This window comes from Rhinolophus hipposideros (assembly GCF_964194185.1).
Source record: "Rhinolophus hipposideros genome assembly, chromosome: 16".
Classification (NCBI taxonomy): domain Eukaryota; kingdom Metazoa; phylum Chordata; class Mammalia; order Chiroptera; family Rhinolophidae; genus Rhinolophus; species Rhinolophus hipposideros.
The window spans coordinates 9,243,981-9,258,909 of NC_138062.1; the positions used below are offsets into that span (position 1 = coordinate 9,243,981).

The window sequence follows — 14,929 nt, forward strand, 5'->3', positions numbered from 1 at the left end:
AGGGCTGTCCTGGGGGTGAGGGATGACCTTGACCTCACCCTCATCTCCCACGGAGGACTCAGCATGCATTTCCTCCTGGGACAAGTCCCGCATCCAAGTTGCCTCAGCAAGCAGTTCCCAGCCCACAGGGCGGCAACAACCTTCGCTTTCTCCGCTTTCTCCGGCCTCTGCTGGTTGGGGAACCATCCACATCTTTCCACCCCTCCACGGGAATCGAGCTCTCCGGCAGCTGCTCCTCCTGGTCTTCCTCAGACTGAGCTTTCATACGCACAAACTGCTCCACTGCCCTTCGGAAAGCTTTGGCCAGCACCGTATCCTGCCGACTACGCCAAGTGTCACGCAGGGGACCCTGCTCGCTGCGCCATTTGTCGTGCAGGGTCTCAGCTCCCACTCCCCGCCCAAGAACGCAGGACACGGTAAGGCCAAAAAGGAACACCCATGGAGCCATAAGTAGGGGAGTCAAACCAATATATTCTCGCTGGCGTCTGGGCTGGAGACACAGGGAGCAGGATCTACATAATCTGCCTAACAGCAGTCCGCGCTTGCCAGCCACCATCTTCTTGCTAGCCCCCATTCTTTTCTGCTAGCATAGCCACAGCAGTTATATCAGTGGCCAATGGCCTACGGGTTACAGCTGACGGCCAACTAGCCACAGCTGCTGGCCATCTGATCACAGTTGATGGCCATTTACTACCCGAGCCAGCACCTTTCTATGTGAGGCCGAGAGCCTGGAAACTGTTTTTTGGGGTTTTGTCCACACAGTCACCTTCCAAGTACTCCCCTTGGGAAGCTATGCACCGACACCAGCGCCTAGTCCACCCTTCAAAGCAACTTTGGAAGTCTTTTTCTGGAATGGCCATCAGAGCTATTGTTGTATTACCCTTGATGTCCTGAATGTCATCAAAATGTCTTCCTTTCAGTATTTCCTTTATCTTCGGGTAAAGAAAGAAGTCATTGGGGGCCAGATCAGGTGAGTATGGATGGTGTGCCAATACAGTTATTTGTTTACTGGCTAAAAACTCCCTCACAGACAGAGCTGTGTGAGCTTGTGCCTTGTCGTGATGCAAGAGCCATGAATTGTTGGCGAAAAGTTCAGGTCGTCTACGTTTTTCACGCAGCCTTTTCAGCACTTCCAAATAGTAAAGTTGGTTAACTGTCCAGTTGGTACAAATTCAAATGAATAATCCTTCTGATATCAAAAAAGGTTAGCAACAGCGTTGCAACAAGTTCACGAAGTTAATTGTCAGACCGCGTATATATTTTGAACTCACTGTTTACAGTGAAGTAAGCTTGAGTCTCCTGACCCAGATGCATTACATCCCAGGGCACTCAGAGAACCTATAAAGGCAACTGCTCAATTGCTGTCAGCCAATGGAAGAGATGTCAAATCACGGTTCTGGGGCTTCCAAGGCTAAATGTCGCGAGAAGGAATCTTGCATTCGGCAGACCTGATCTGAAAATCTGCGGGGCCACTGTCCACTCCATGACACTGGGCGAGCTGTTTCACTTCTATCACACCTCTGTCTTTGGGAAGAGGACGCTATCTATTCAGCAGGGTTGTTGAACTGTATGAGATAATAAATGCATGATGCTGGTCCAACGCCCGCACGTGATGGGAGCTCGGTAAGCAGGCATCAGCAATACGGAGTGGTAGGGTTACTGTAGATTCAGGGCCAGAGCTGTCAGTGGGGTCTTTTGGTTATTGGGAGAAAAGTGACTGCAACTTCTCATTCTCTCTTAATCCCCTATAGTTTATATGAAATGAGATGCGAGTCTCCTCTCTTTAATCTTCACAGATCTAAGTGTTAACAGATTTCCTTATACATCATATTAATGCTCTGATGGCTTGTTTATTCTTTGGGGGAAAAAAGGATGAAAATATTGAACGACAATTTCCATGATGCTATATTAAAGGGCTTAAAGGTTTGTTTTAACACAAAAGGAACAAACATTGTTTACTCGGATGCTACATGGATTTACTAAGAAGAAATCCATCTAACTTTCTTCTTGGACTGGATTACTAGACTAGGTCGGAAAAGTATGACAGTTGTGTCATTAATGAACTTTAAGCAGGAAGAAGGATGGACTTTTCTTGGTGTTTTTATGATGGTGTAAAAGCAGCAAAAAGGGTCAGATTACAAAGGGGCTGAATGACCAGGCCTCGTGGGTCCTTTTTGGTTACCCATTCCTGGAGTTGGTGGTTGGCATGCTTTAGGAGACTGACTGTACTCAGATCGATAAGTTCTCGTCTTTTCAATGATCTGAACAAAAATATGGGTGGCATGTTTATCTGATCTGTAGATGATATTCATTGTAAAGAAAAACTTGTCATGGGTGCAAGCAATACAGCAGTAAGGGCCAGCCCAGTGGCTCAGGCGGTTACAGCTCCATGCTCCTAACGCCGAAGGCTGCTGGTTCGATTCCCACGTGGTCCAGTGGGCTCTCAACCACAAGGTTGCCGGTTCGACTCCTCGAGTCCCACAAGGGATGGTGGGCTGTGCCCCCTGCAACTAACAACGGGAACTGGACCTGGAGCTGAGCTGCGCCCTCCACAACTAAGACTGAAAGGACAACAACTTGACTTGGAAAAAGACCTGAAGTAAACACTGTTCCCCAATAAAGTCCTGTTCCCCTTCCTCAATAAAATCTTTTAAAAAAATACAGCAGTAAAACAAAATAAAACAGAAATGGTTCCCATGCTTACAGGTAACAATTGGATGACAGCAATAGCACTTGAAATGACTTTAGCACACTGTAATAATACAAATAGAATGAAATTTATAGGAATAAATGATTAGTCTGGCTTCTGGGGCAAATATATGATTTAGCAACAAAATGTTTGGAAAAGCTTTACGATTTTAGTGAACAATATGCTGAATATCTATCCAACAGTATCATTCAACTTCCAAAAAAGCTAACAATTTTAAGCTGCATTAATGGGAGTGTAGACTCTAGAACAGTGATTCTCATTTTTTTCTCATCTGAAATACTAATGAGAAATTCTATGTACATTTCCATGAATCACTAACTACAGTAACTGTCAAAGCATGCTTCCCTAAGAGAATACTTCAGACTCTTAGGATGGGGAGCAGGGGAAGGGGATGTGGTTTGAAGCCACGTCTGCCCCCTGGATAGTCTCATACGCTCTTCCCCACACTTAGGCAGGTATCACCCTCTTCCCACCCCTTTCAATCATGATCTAGAACAAAGAACTGATAGTTCATACCTTGAACATAACATAACGTCGGTTCTGGGCATAAGATGGCTGCATCCCACGCACACCTGGTGTAAAGCAGGGGCTCAGTAAACATTGGACGAGTGAAGGATGTATGCGAACGGGTGCTTTCAGAGACCAGGGCCTGGTTGGCCAAGACTCAAAACCAAGTCCTCTGACGAAATGGAGGTGTAAACTAAGTGCAGGGAGAGCAATAATTATTTTTAAAAGGCTGAAGACCCGCCCTACGCGTACATAGCAGATGGTCTAGACTCTGTCGCACAAGGTAGAAGGCAGAGAGACACATTTCAGTCAGGAAGACGTGGCTAAGGGTCAGAGCTGGTGGAAAGTGGATTGGGCCACCTCAATGAGAGCAAACGCCCCTGCAGTGAATTTCAGCAGCTGTGCACAACACCAGGAGTGATTTGTTACGAAAAATAAAGTAGTGAACTTTAAGAATGTGTATTTGAGAAGAAATAAACTCGAGCAGATTCAAAGTTATCTCTCAAATGTGATTCTCATTTGCTTACAATCCAGTATAGTTTCTGAGTGGAAGAAACAAGAATGGGGTGAGAGTCAGAACACTGGCCCGTGGCAGTGTTCCGGGGGCTGGAAGACCACTTGGTGTATGTTTTTCTCTAGGCGGGTGGATGCCAGCATTATACAAAATTACTTTAAGGATGTCTTTCCAGCCTATGATTTTGTTACCTATATGTGCATATTTATTTAGTTCTTCCTTATATACATACTAAGAGCCCTGCTACTGTCACAATGGCCATACATTTTTGTAAGTTTTAAGGGCTAGGGGTACACTAGGGACAGACATTGGGGTATTGCTGCGTCTGTCTCCTCTCTGTAGACACAGCTATGTGTTTATAGACATTTTTAAGTAAACTAACAAAAATCATTATTTTTGATAAAAATATAAAAAAGCTCATTACAAATTTGTTATTTTGGAAAAAAATGATAAAACATATTATGGTTAAAGAACAGACTTTATGGTAAAATGCTTAAAGTGTTTTTTCACTCTTTCTTGATTTGTCTGAGAGCTGGCTTGGCAGACTGTGCACCTATGAAATATTCATATTTGCTGAATAAACGAATGACTGAATCATTGCTAATGTTCTCCCATATTTGGGGTAGTTCTCACACCAGAGGAGAAATTAGAAGATTGTTGGCTGCCCCAATTTGCATATTTGTATACAAAGAGAAGAAGAAGTAATCATATCTTTTCTTCCTCAGGGAGACACAATAAAGAAACATGAATAAATAAAATGAACTAGCTGTGTTGTCCCCAGTTTCAGATTTATATAATTTCTTTTCTCTCTTTCCTGTTCATCTCCCTTGTCTCCTAAAACACAGTTCACAGAATAAATGATACCTACTGTATGTGTTCATGAAGTCAAGACTGACCAACATGAGAAATATCAAAAACTGCCCTACATTTTTACATTAGAAATCATTAGCTAACAAACTTTTCTATGAGAGACATAACCAAACGTGCTCAGTTCTGTGGCTAAATGTAGCTTAAGTCTGTTCAAATTCAACAGAGATCAGAAAGGCCTATTCTCTGCATATAAGTAGCCTGTCCTTTTCTTGGAGAATAAGGAGACCTCCAGAGGGGGCTATTAATATTAAAGCATAAGAAGTAGGTGCCTGGGACCACAGTTTGGAGAAAGTGCTAGCGCTTTTGCCTTGAAGAAATGAGTCTGGGAAGTTAGATTTTCTTTTTGAAAAAGGGTAACAGCACTTGTATTCTGTTTGTCTAGAACAGGGGTGTCCAAACTTTTTTCAACGTTTTTTACCAAGCGCCATATGCGGTAAAATACACAAACAGCCGGGCCACTCACTCGAGGTGAAGTACGTATTGCCTCACCTGGTTTATTTAAGTAAACTAAATATATTTTTGGAATTTGCTGCAGGCCAATTAACAATGGATTGCAGGCCGCAGTTGGCCCGCGGGCCGCAGTTTGGATACCCCTGGTCTAGAACGTTAAGTTTCTGAAGTGCTTTCTCCTACGGTCCCTTTTTTTTGGGTCAGATATAATTTTAACATCTCTAAAAGTTTTTAAAACTAAGTTCCACATCCTATATGAATATGAACATAATATTACATGGAAATTGTCTGTGAATGACATGGGAAGGAATTTACATTAGAGAAACAAATAAAACATTCTCTGCGAAATGGAAATAAGCTAAGTGCCTCCTCTCTAATCACCATCTAACTGTCCTATTGGTATGATTTGTCTCAGTCACTGCACTTGACACTAGCAGTGATTTGCCCCCTACTTAGAATATCCGATTTCCTCCCTTCAGTTTTTCTCACATTGGATTCTCCGGGTTACAGCTGTCTCACGGCTCCTGTTCAGTCTCCCTCCCTGAGCTCAGCCTCTTCCTGAGCTCATTCAACAAACGAAAGCATTTACTAAAGGGCCTGTCCTTAAATACTCAGCGTCAGTGTCTGAACAAACAGTTATTAAATACTCTCCATGTGCCAAGCACTCTGTTGTGTGCTATGAGTACAATGATGGGTGCCGTTCTCAAGGAGCTCGCAGTCTGTTGAGGAGATGACATTAGAGAAAAAAAATTCACAAGGTTAATTACGAGCTTTGACAAGTGCTATGAAGGACAATACAGCACACTGGTAAGAGCATTACAACAGGGGCCCTGACCTAGTGTGGAGGCCGAGGCAGGCTCTCTGGGACAGCGATGTTTGGGTAGTTATCTGAAGCATGCGCACGTGGCACAGTATGAGCAGACCCTGTGTGGGGACGGAGGATGATGGTGGATGTAAAAGAGGGCCAGCATTAGGGGAGAGCACTGGCGATGGAGGGGCAAAGGCACCCGGTGACCTCGCATGAGACGCCCAGGCAAGGCCGGCGCGCTGTGCCCGGTGCTCCGCTTCACACCAAGGAGCCCTGACCAACCCAGTTGGTTAGCGTCGTCCTCAGCTTCTGACTCTGGCTGAATATTTACACACCAATGTTTGCATGTCACCTCAAACTCAATTCATTATCTTTGATCTGGACTTTTTTCTGTAATTGTTAACAGTCTCCTAACTTGTTATCCACATGCAATCTATCTGCTCGAACCACCACAAAGCAGGGCGCACCAAGTTCAAATGAGGAGCAGAGACCAGCTGACGACATGACCTCTGGAAACAGGGCTGCAATGAGAGTTCAATGCTACGCATCCTCAGAGCTCAGATCCCATTTCATCACTCCTGCTTTTTAGTAACAGCAAAATGAAATAAAACAAAAAAATCCCAAACCTCCCAAATTTTTAAATATCAGTATTTGATGAACACTGGAAATCATATGAGTTAAAAATGAATCACTACAATTATACATTAAAATACATGACAGCATCAGTTTAGAAAGTGCATAATTTATTACATTTATGAGTTCATAATAAAACGGACACTTGGAACCCTGAAAAATATGTTAGGAGTACTAATTAGATGCAAATTTCTCAAATCTGGGAACCTGACATATTAAAATTCTAGCATTTTCTTAAAATCTCTTTCTCATGATTATCATAGTTTGAAAATTATTATGTTCTTCCACAGAAGAAAGGGGGAATTAAAAACTAGACATGTTGATGAAGGAAATGAGTTCTTCTCAGCTGGCTTTATTCTCCACTGAAGCTCAATATAGGATTATGTTTTCTTTACTTACAGGAAGCTGTCACCATTCTGTTTTCCAATAACCCTCAAAACAGAATGGAAAATGCTTATGCAGATGACACAAGCCCGATCGACCACTCTCTGCGGGTCGGACCGTTTCTGTGCACTGCCAGTCCAACAGCTGTCCCAATGCCAAAGTTCTGTGAGGGAATGACGAATAGTTTTAAATATTTTCCAGATTCATCATGGAGGTTGCTTTTCTTCTCTGCACTGTAATCACACTGAGCTGCAATTAAAATGAACAATAAGTATGTAGTTACTTGTTCTGTGGAAAACTTTAGACTAATACCAAGTATAACGCATCACAACTTAAAATTGTTGAGAACAATAATTTTAGGGGGTTTTGTAAGAGGTCACCTTTTGTGTTAATTTCTAGTTTACTCTTGAGACTTTAAAATGTCTGTATCATTCTAGAAATATGCAGGTCAAATATGACATTCCTTAGCTCAGTGATATATTCAGAATTCCAAAATATGTTTTACAGATGGATGAGGAACATCTAGATAAAAGTTAATCAGAAAAGTGGCAAAACACAAACTAAGTGTAAGCTAGCACATTGCAGGGCTGGTAAAAAAAAAGATGACAGATCACAGTAAGAAAAGTCTAATAGATAAATAATCTTTAAGTATTAATTAGAATTGATTATAATTAATATGGAGTAACAAATAGTAAAAAAAAAGCCTAACAGTACAAAACTCCCCACAAAACCTAACAGTAAACCCGTATAGCATAAAAAAGTCTTCTCATCACTGTCCTTCATTCCACAGCCCTCTTTCCAGAAACCACCACTAATTCCAGTTTCTAAGTATATTTCTTGAAATATTCTAAAGTATATTTCTTGAAATATTCTAAACGAGAATATATACATATACTTTCTCATCCCTTTTTATTTAAAAAATAATAAAGTACTACACAGACTTTTCATCTTGTTTTTTTTCTTGCTAAATGATCTACCTTAGAAATAGTTCCACATTAGATGTACTTTATTCAATAGCTGCAAACTTCCCCTCCATGGATATTCTAAAACTTAACTAGTTTCCTACTGATGGGCATTTAGATAGTTTTTTTTATTTTTTATTCTTTTTAAAGAGGGTGCAGCTCACAGTGGCCCATGCGGGGATCGAACCGGTAACCTTGGTGCTACCAGCACCGCACTCTAACCAACTGAGCTGACCGGCCACCCCTAGATAGTTTTTAATCTTTTAAAATTATAGGCACAACTGCAATTAGTATTGGACATGCTTCTTTGTATGGACTTGCCAAGTGGCAAGTCCACCACCTGCAGAATAAATTCTTAGAACTGCTGGGTCAAAGGTTATGTGCATTCACAATTTTTGAGAGATACAACCAAACTGGGCTCCAAAGAGGCTGCTAATACACACTTACATCATGACACGTGAAAGTGCAAGCACAATGTATCATCAGACTTCATGACCTGACAGGTGAGAAGTATGTGAATGCAGTTTAAATTTGTACTTGCCTTCTGGGTAAGAACGAGCATCTTTTACGATGGCTACAAGCCATCTCTGTCTATTGTACTGTAGCACTGTCAGTGTGGGCTTAGCCACTCTTTGCATGTCTTTAAGAGATTAGCTTTTTTGTCACATGTGTTGAAATACTTTTCTCAGTCTGTCATTGACTTTATGATTTTTTTTAATGCAGAAATTTGAAATTTTACATAGTCACATTCATAGGTTTCTTTTCATAGTTTCTAAGTTTTGTTTTAAGAACGCCATCCTGTCAACAGAGCACAATATGGCATTCAGTCGCTTCGAGTGATATACTTAGAACATAGGACCACAGTCCAAAGAATGATGATGGATGTAGAGAAAAGGTAAACCAGAAGAGCACATTTAGAGCGTGACGAGTCGATACAATGCGGGGCTTGTGCTAAACCACTGCCATGACGCTGGCTGCGCTGCAAAGTGTGACATGTTGGAGACAATGATAATCCTTTAACTCCGTTATTTTAGTAAGTGCCAGGCCCTTAGCAGAGTATTATTTCTAATAGCAGTTACCGTTTTTCAGAGGAAAATGGGAAAATTAGAAAGCATTCAGAAAAGGCAAAGATAAAGGTCTTTAAAAAACTGAATATATGTCTTATAAGGAAAGTTTATGACTTGGACAAATTTAAGATGGGAAAAAAATATTAACTCCAGGAAATACATTCCTTTTTGTGTATGGAGAGAAGCTGAATGATTACTTTGCATCTGCAAATGAGAACAGAATGCAGGGAGAAAAGTTTAAGGAGGTGGTTACTGACAAAACATTAAACAAAAAGCTCACAGAGAAAGGTGGGATCTTTGCCACCAGTGAGTTAAGTAGCAGGAGGAACAGTGTGGGACTGCGTAGGTGGCGTGTCTAGGAACAGTGTGGGACTGTCTAGGGGGGGAGACTACACTAGACGCCAATGGATTATAATCCAGGTTCTGTAACTGGACACTTTCCACTACAGAACTCAAGGTAGTTGATTGTAAGTAGGATTTTCTTTACCATGTTCCTTAAAAAGGTAAACTTGAAGATTTAAGGATTGTGATGAAGAAATTTAATTTCTTATATATCTAAGTATCTACTTATCATTTAATGACTATGCTAAGTGCTTTATATGTGTGAATTCCTTTGATCTTTCTGTAACTCTACAAGGGAGGTGTTATTAATATTATCCTCCATTAAACATGAGGAATCTGAGGCTTAGAGAAGCAGAAGCTTCTCAGAGTCACACGGCTACTTACGGGAAGTAGACCACTTGCCTGACACCAAAACATACTCAACATACTGCCTAGTAAGCCTGGGCTCCTGCTACCTCATAATCTGCATGAATGAATGAATTCTGGAATGATTAGTTAATGCAGTAATTCACAATTTCAGAAGAAATTAAACTTACTTGATAAAGCTATAGTTATTTTTAAGAGAGAGGGGAACAGAAGGGCCAATTATTATTGGATTTTATTTAAGTGCCATGTCATGTTCATACCGGAAGTAGATTTCAAAAATAAATCTACATTCACAAACATAAACTGAATTCAGTGAGTATTTAGAGCTGCTTTACTATGTATAAAATTATCTAAGAATATTAATATTGATTAAAGTAGCACATTTATAACCAAATATAATTAATCATGTACTAACTCAGTTTGCTTTTGTCTGCCTGCCTGCCTGCCTACCTACACTGTTTCCAGCCTATCTTTATAGTCACTAAACTGGTCTCATTTTGTCCCCAACAGGAGGGACTAGTGCTCCTACTTTAGAACAAATGGACCATTTCATTATTATGATGTGTGTGTATTATGATGTAATTACCCCTCAGTATTTCATCGATGCTCTACATTTTCTAACTCTATTTCCCATTGGACAACTTTAGATCATAATTTATATTAATGTGTCCACATACAAATATGCATTAAATGAAGTTAACCTACACACCAAGTAATTTTTTTGATTTAAAAAACTACAAGACAAAGTTAGTACAATCCGAAATAGTACATTCAAAGCAATCTGTCAGTAAATACCTACCTCGCTTTACACATAATTGTCCAACAGAACTTTTTGATCATAGAGTCATTTCATATTTAGAGTCTGATACGACAGCCGGAGCTACACATGGCTACTGAGCACTTGAAATCCGCTAGTGTGACCGAGGATTTCGATTTTTCTTTTTAAGATTTTTATTAAAAAATGCAGCTAACACACAATATTATATTAGTTTCAGGGGTACACCATAGTTATTCAACATTTATATACCTAAAGAGTGACCTAAAGTCCAGCAACCATCTGACACTGTACCACGCTATCACAATATTACTGACTATATTCCCTATGCTGTATGTTACATCCCCATGACTTCTTTGTTTTTATACCTGGAAATTTGGACCTCTTATTCCTCTTCACTTTTCCACCCGTTTAATTTTTCAATTACAGTTAATGCTCAATATTATTTTATATTAATTTCAGGTGTACAGCACACTAGTTAGATGAGGTTTTCAATTTTTAATTTTACTTAATTTTAATTATTTTAGTGGCTATTATACTGGACGATAGTTGTAGATTTAGGAGTCAATTGGAGGAGATTAATGTTTATTTCTGTTTCCAAAGTTTACCTTTTCTAACTGAAATACTAAAGAGACTAATTTTAAATTGTTTAATCAAGTTAAAACTACCAGTTCTCTGGGAACTTTTGAGGACCTTTCCTTAGCTTTGGTCCATGCAGACGATTTATTATCCAGGGCAATGAGGACGCCCCCTACCTGCTGAGAAGCTGAGGCGGCTCTCTGCTCCGCCTGACTTAACCGCCTCTGAAGTCTGTTGGCTTTTTCTTGATGCTCTACAATTAACTTTTCACTCTATTAAGGAGAAATATAAAACAAACAAGTTAGAAATCCACATATGACATGGAGATGTTTTATGGAATAATCAATGAACAATCTGGACATAATTTTACCACTTACAAAATGCAAAGATAATACATCTCCAAATTTACATTTTTTTCAAGTTATCAACTGCAAAGTTCAAAGTTGGTTTTACATTCTGACTAAATTGTTACCCCCCTACATGCCCAAAACAACAACAACAAAAAAGTGAATTATATCCAAGGCAAAGTGAATCAGAAGTTAGGAACAAGACTTTCAATTTCTGATGTGTTAACTGGAGATGCTAGCTCACTGCCTCGATGTGGAGAGAATGAACACACTGCTGGACCTCCCTCCCAGCCAGAGCTTCAGGAGGGCATGAGTCCTGGGAATGTGCAACCCACCGCATGCCCGAGGCACTGCCCTGCTGGCCAGTGCACTTAGAGCGACGGTGCTAGGGTGAGAGTCTAGGGGAACTGTGATGTCATCATGACAACAGTTCAAGGAACAGAAAATATTCATTCTTGAAATCCTGATTTTACAGAGCCAGATGTGTCTTAAATGACTTATATACCAAAGGTATTCTTTAAAAGGAGAAGAACTCTGTTTCTACATGTTCCCCCAAACATCTGTATACTCCAGAGAGTATTAGGGTCAATAGAGTTTTTAAGGTACTGTTATCGGCTGAATAATGTCCCCAAAAGAAGATGCTGAAGTCCTAGCCCCCAGTACCCAGGATGTGGTATATTTGGAAATAGGGTCTTAAAGACACAGGGAGCACCCCAGCAACACACCAAGGGACGCCAGAGGCGACCGGGGCCAGGAGCCGGCCTGAAGCGGGTTCTCCGAGTCTTCAGAGGGAACCAACCCTGCCTGACTTCCATCGAGGACCTCTGACCCCTGACCTGTGAGACAGTCAATCTCTGTTTAAACCACCCAGTTCATCCTGCTACTATAGCAGGACAACTATCTCAGGAAACTATCCAGGCATCATGACTATAAATGTCACAATATGCTGCCACGCAGACAAGTTCAAAGAAGCTGTCGATTAAAAAACATATTATCCCTCTCCATACTTACTCGCCTGAAAAAAAAAGTTTTTGTACAACTAGAATTGTGATTCAGTCTTTTCTGGCACCTGTTGGAATCAAGAGTAACCAGCTTAATCAGGAATAGCAAGAACACACTTTTGATGAAGAAGTATATAGTTCCCCTGTCCTAACATGTAAGTGATAACGTGAATATCGTGCCTAGTAATATAAAATATCGACATAACAGTATCCTGTTAAAATGAGCTCAATATATTTCTTATTGTGCCCAGAAGCAAAATTAAATTTTATGAAGAGAACTATATTGGCTGTTCTAATTTACCAAGTTGTTTAAATATGTAGTTTTAAATTTAAGAGGTGCATCATTAACTCAGAGAAAACTTGGGGGAAAAAATTCCATCACCTATAATTATAATTTTCATAGTCACAATGAGACTACATATAATGTACACTTTTCTCCGCTGCTACAATAATGGTTAAGGCACAGTCCAGATTAGGTAAATCATAATATATACGCAACCGTTCTCTTTCTATTGGTCATCACTGTTGCTTCTGATCTTCCAATATTACTGACACTACTTTGTTGAATATCTTCTTTTAAATGTTTTCCTACTTTAAATGAAACTTCCTTAGGACAGATTCTTGGAAGTGGGAACTCCATCAAAGAGCACTTTAATGGCTTGTGTTAATTGTTTTCTAATGCTACAAAACCTAAGAGTAATAATTCCACTATTGCTCTTATAGAAGGACTCAGAGACAGCGGACCACACGGCCTATTCACGAAATTCCAACAAACGCAATCAAAGTCAGAACATCAAAAGAATGAGTTCTGAAATGCTTTAATCATAATCTAGAAATTGTTTACTAACTTCAAAGAAAAAAGTGATGAACTCTTGCTATATTTAGTTCTAAAGTAATAATCTAAAGAAGCATTTTAATATATTTCAGTAGGCCAAAGTATTTTCACATGTCTCCTGTGATGGAGGAAAATAAAATAAAATGGGTTAAAAAAATAATCTCAGGCATGCATAGAAATAAAGAGGATCCTAACACATTCTCTGAAACACTGCACAAGGTATACTGGTACAACTGAAATAGGAGCCCTACCTTTTGTCATTTATATGATGAATGCTGACCTTCAAAGCTTTTATTCACATTAAGTGTGGACTGTTAGGGTTATGGGCGATTTCTATGAGAAACACATCTGTATGGTCATTTCCAAGTCGAGAATTAACTTGGACTTGACTCAGGTAAAATCCTACAACATGCATATCAGGCTGCTGCAGAAGCCCTTCCCGGGAGAGCCATTATCTCACCTCAGCTACCTTTTCATTTGCTATTTCCAGCTGAGAAAGCAGCTCTTGAGTATGAAGTTTCTGTCGACTCAGCTCACTCCTATTAATCGAGAGAGAAAGAGACAGAGAGAGAGAGAGAGAGAGAGAGAGAGAGAGAGAGAGAGAACCATTAATATAACTGTTCTAAAATCTAGTAAAATAGAATCTTTATTAGTAAGATACATGGTCATGTTTAAATATCATCTTGTGTGTAAAATAAAGTTGCTTATTAATAGACCACATCTTAAAGGACTCATTCATTTCTTCATAAAATGCACATATATTCTAGAGGTTGGTTGTACAACAGTAAGTATACTTAACACTATTAAACTGTACACTTAAAAATGGTTAAGATGATAAATTTAATGTTATGTATATTTTATCACAATTTAAAAGTGGTTAAAATGGTACGTTTTATGTTATAATTTACCACAGTAAAAACAAAACAAAAATACCCTGGATACATATATATTAAAAGTGTCAAAGTTTCTTCACTGTTATTATCTTGAGGTATTATTTGGCACTAAAGTGAAAGTATATTCATATTAAACAGACGTAGTATTGGTTATAGACTCTCATAAGCTATTGGGATTTTTAAGTACAGTATGCATTTCAAAGATTCATATACAGTTAGTATATTCAGGGCTGGTATTTAGCTTTGGTTGTCTATGTGTTGTTTTATACATTCATATCCTTTATGCGGTATTAGCTGGAATTATCTTATGCACAGAACTTTGTTTTTCTGTTCAACATATATGCATTATATTGTTTTTGGCCAAAGATAATTTCAAGAGTCCCAGGTCAGTAGATACAACACAGTCTTAAAAATAACTTTAAAAAAGATCAAATCAATTTCTAAGTATTCACATAGTTAATTCAGGATTGGTTTTTATCCTTTGACCTCACTTCTGCTTCTTAAATAAATCAACAGAATAAGACTCGCAAAATAACTTCAGCTTTATTTTTTTCCAAAGGAGCTACACAAATAGCTTAAAAACTTGGTCTCTTAAGTGTCCTATATTTGAATGAATAGTTGTTAAAATCCGGAAGCAATTTGTTATAAATACACAGGCGAGAACAAAAAATGATGTCGCCCACAAATCAATTCTACAACTACTTACTGAGCAGTCTTTATGGGCCGAGTGCAAGGTCCACGGTGGTAAACAGAGCTGTTGCCATAACAGCACTTACAGACTAAGGAGGAGATGGCTTATTCTCGCTCAGCAGCATCATCAATACAGGCCACTGACTATGCGAGCTGACATATTTATTATTGATTCTGTGACAGACAAACTCCAATG

The 14,929-nt window shown here is 39.5% G+C and overlaps 1 protein-coding gene across 2 annotated transcripts in view; it reads right to left on the bottom strand.

Moving 5' to 3' along the window:
- Window positions 1-6,582: 6,582 nt before the first annotated feature.
- The window catches only part of SCLT1 (sodium channel and clathrin linker 1), a 97,784-nt gene continuing 89,437 nt past the window's right edge, over window positions 6,583-14,929 (bottom strand). The window contains exons 19-21 of one of the 2 annotated variants that reach the window (XM_081075440.1): window positions 13,620-13,689; window positions 11,144-11,239; window positions 6,583-7,125 (exon numbers count right to left, since the gene is read on the bottom strand). In XM_081075440.1, coding sequence (XP_080931566.1) covers window positions 7,063-7,125; window positions 11,144-11,239; window positions 13,620-13,689 — 229 coding nt within the window. In that variant the 3' untranslated portion in view covers window positions 6,583-7,062. Of the gene's footprint in view, window positions 7,126-11,143; window positions 11,240-13,610; window positions 13,690-14,929 lie in introns of both variants that reach the window. The other variant, XM_081075439.1, reaches the window with a different exon arrangement.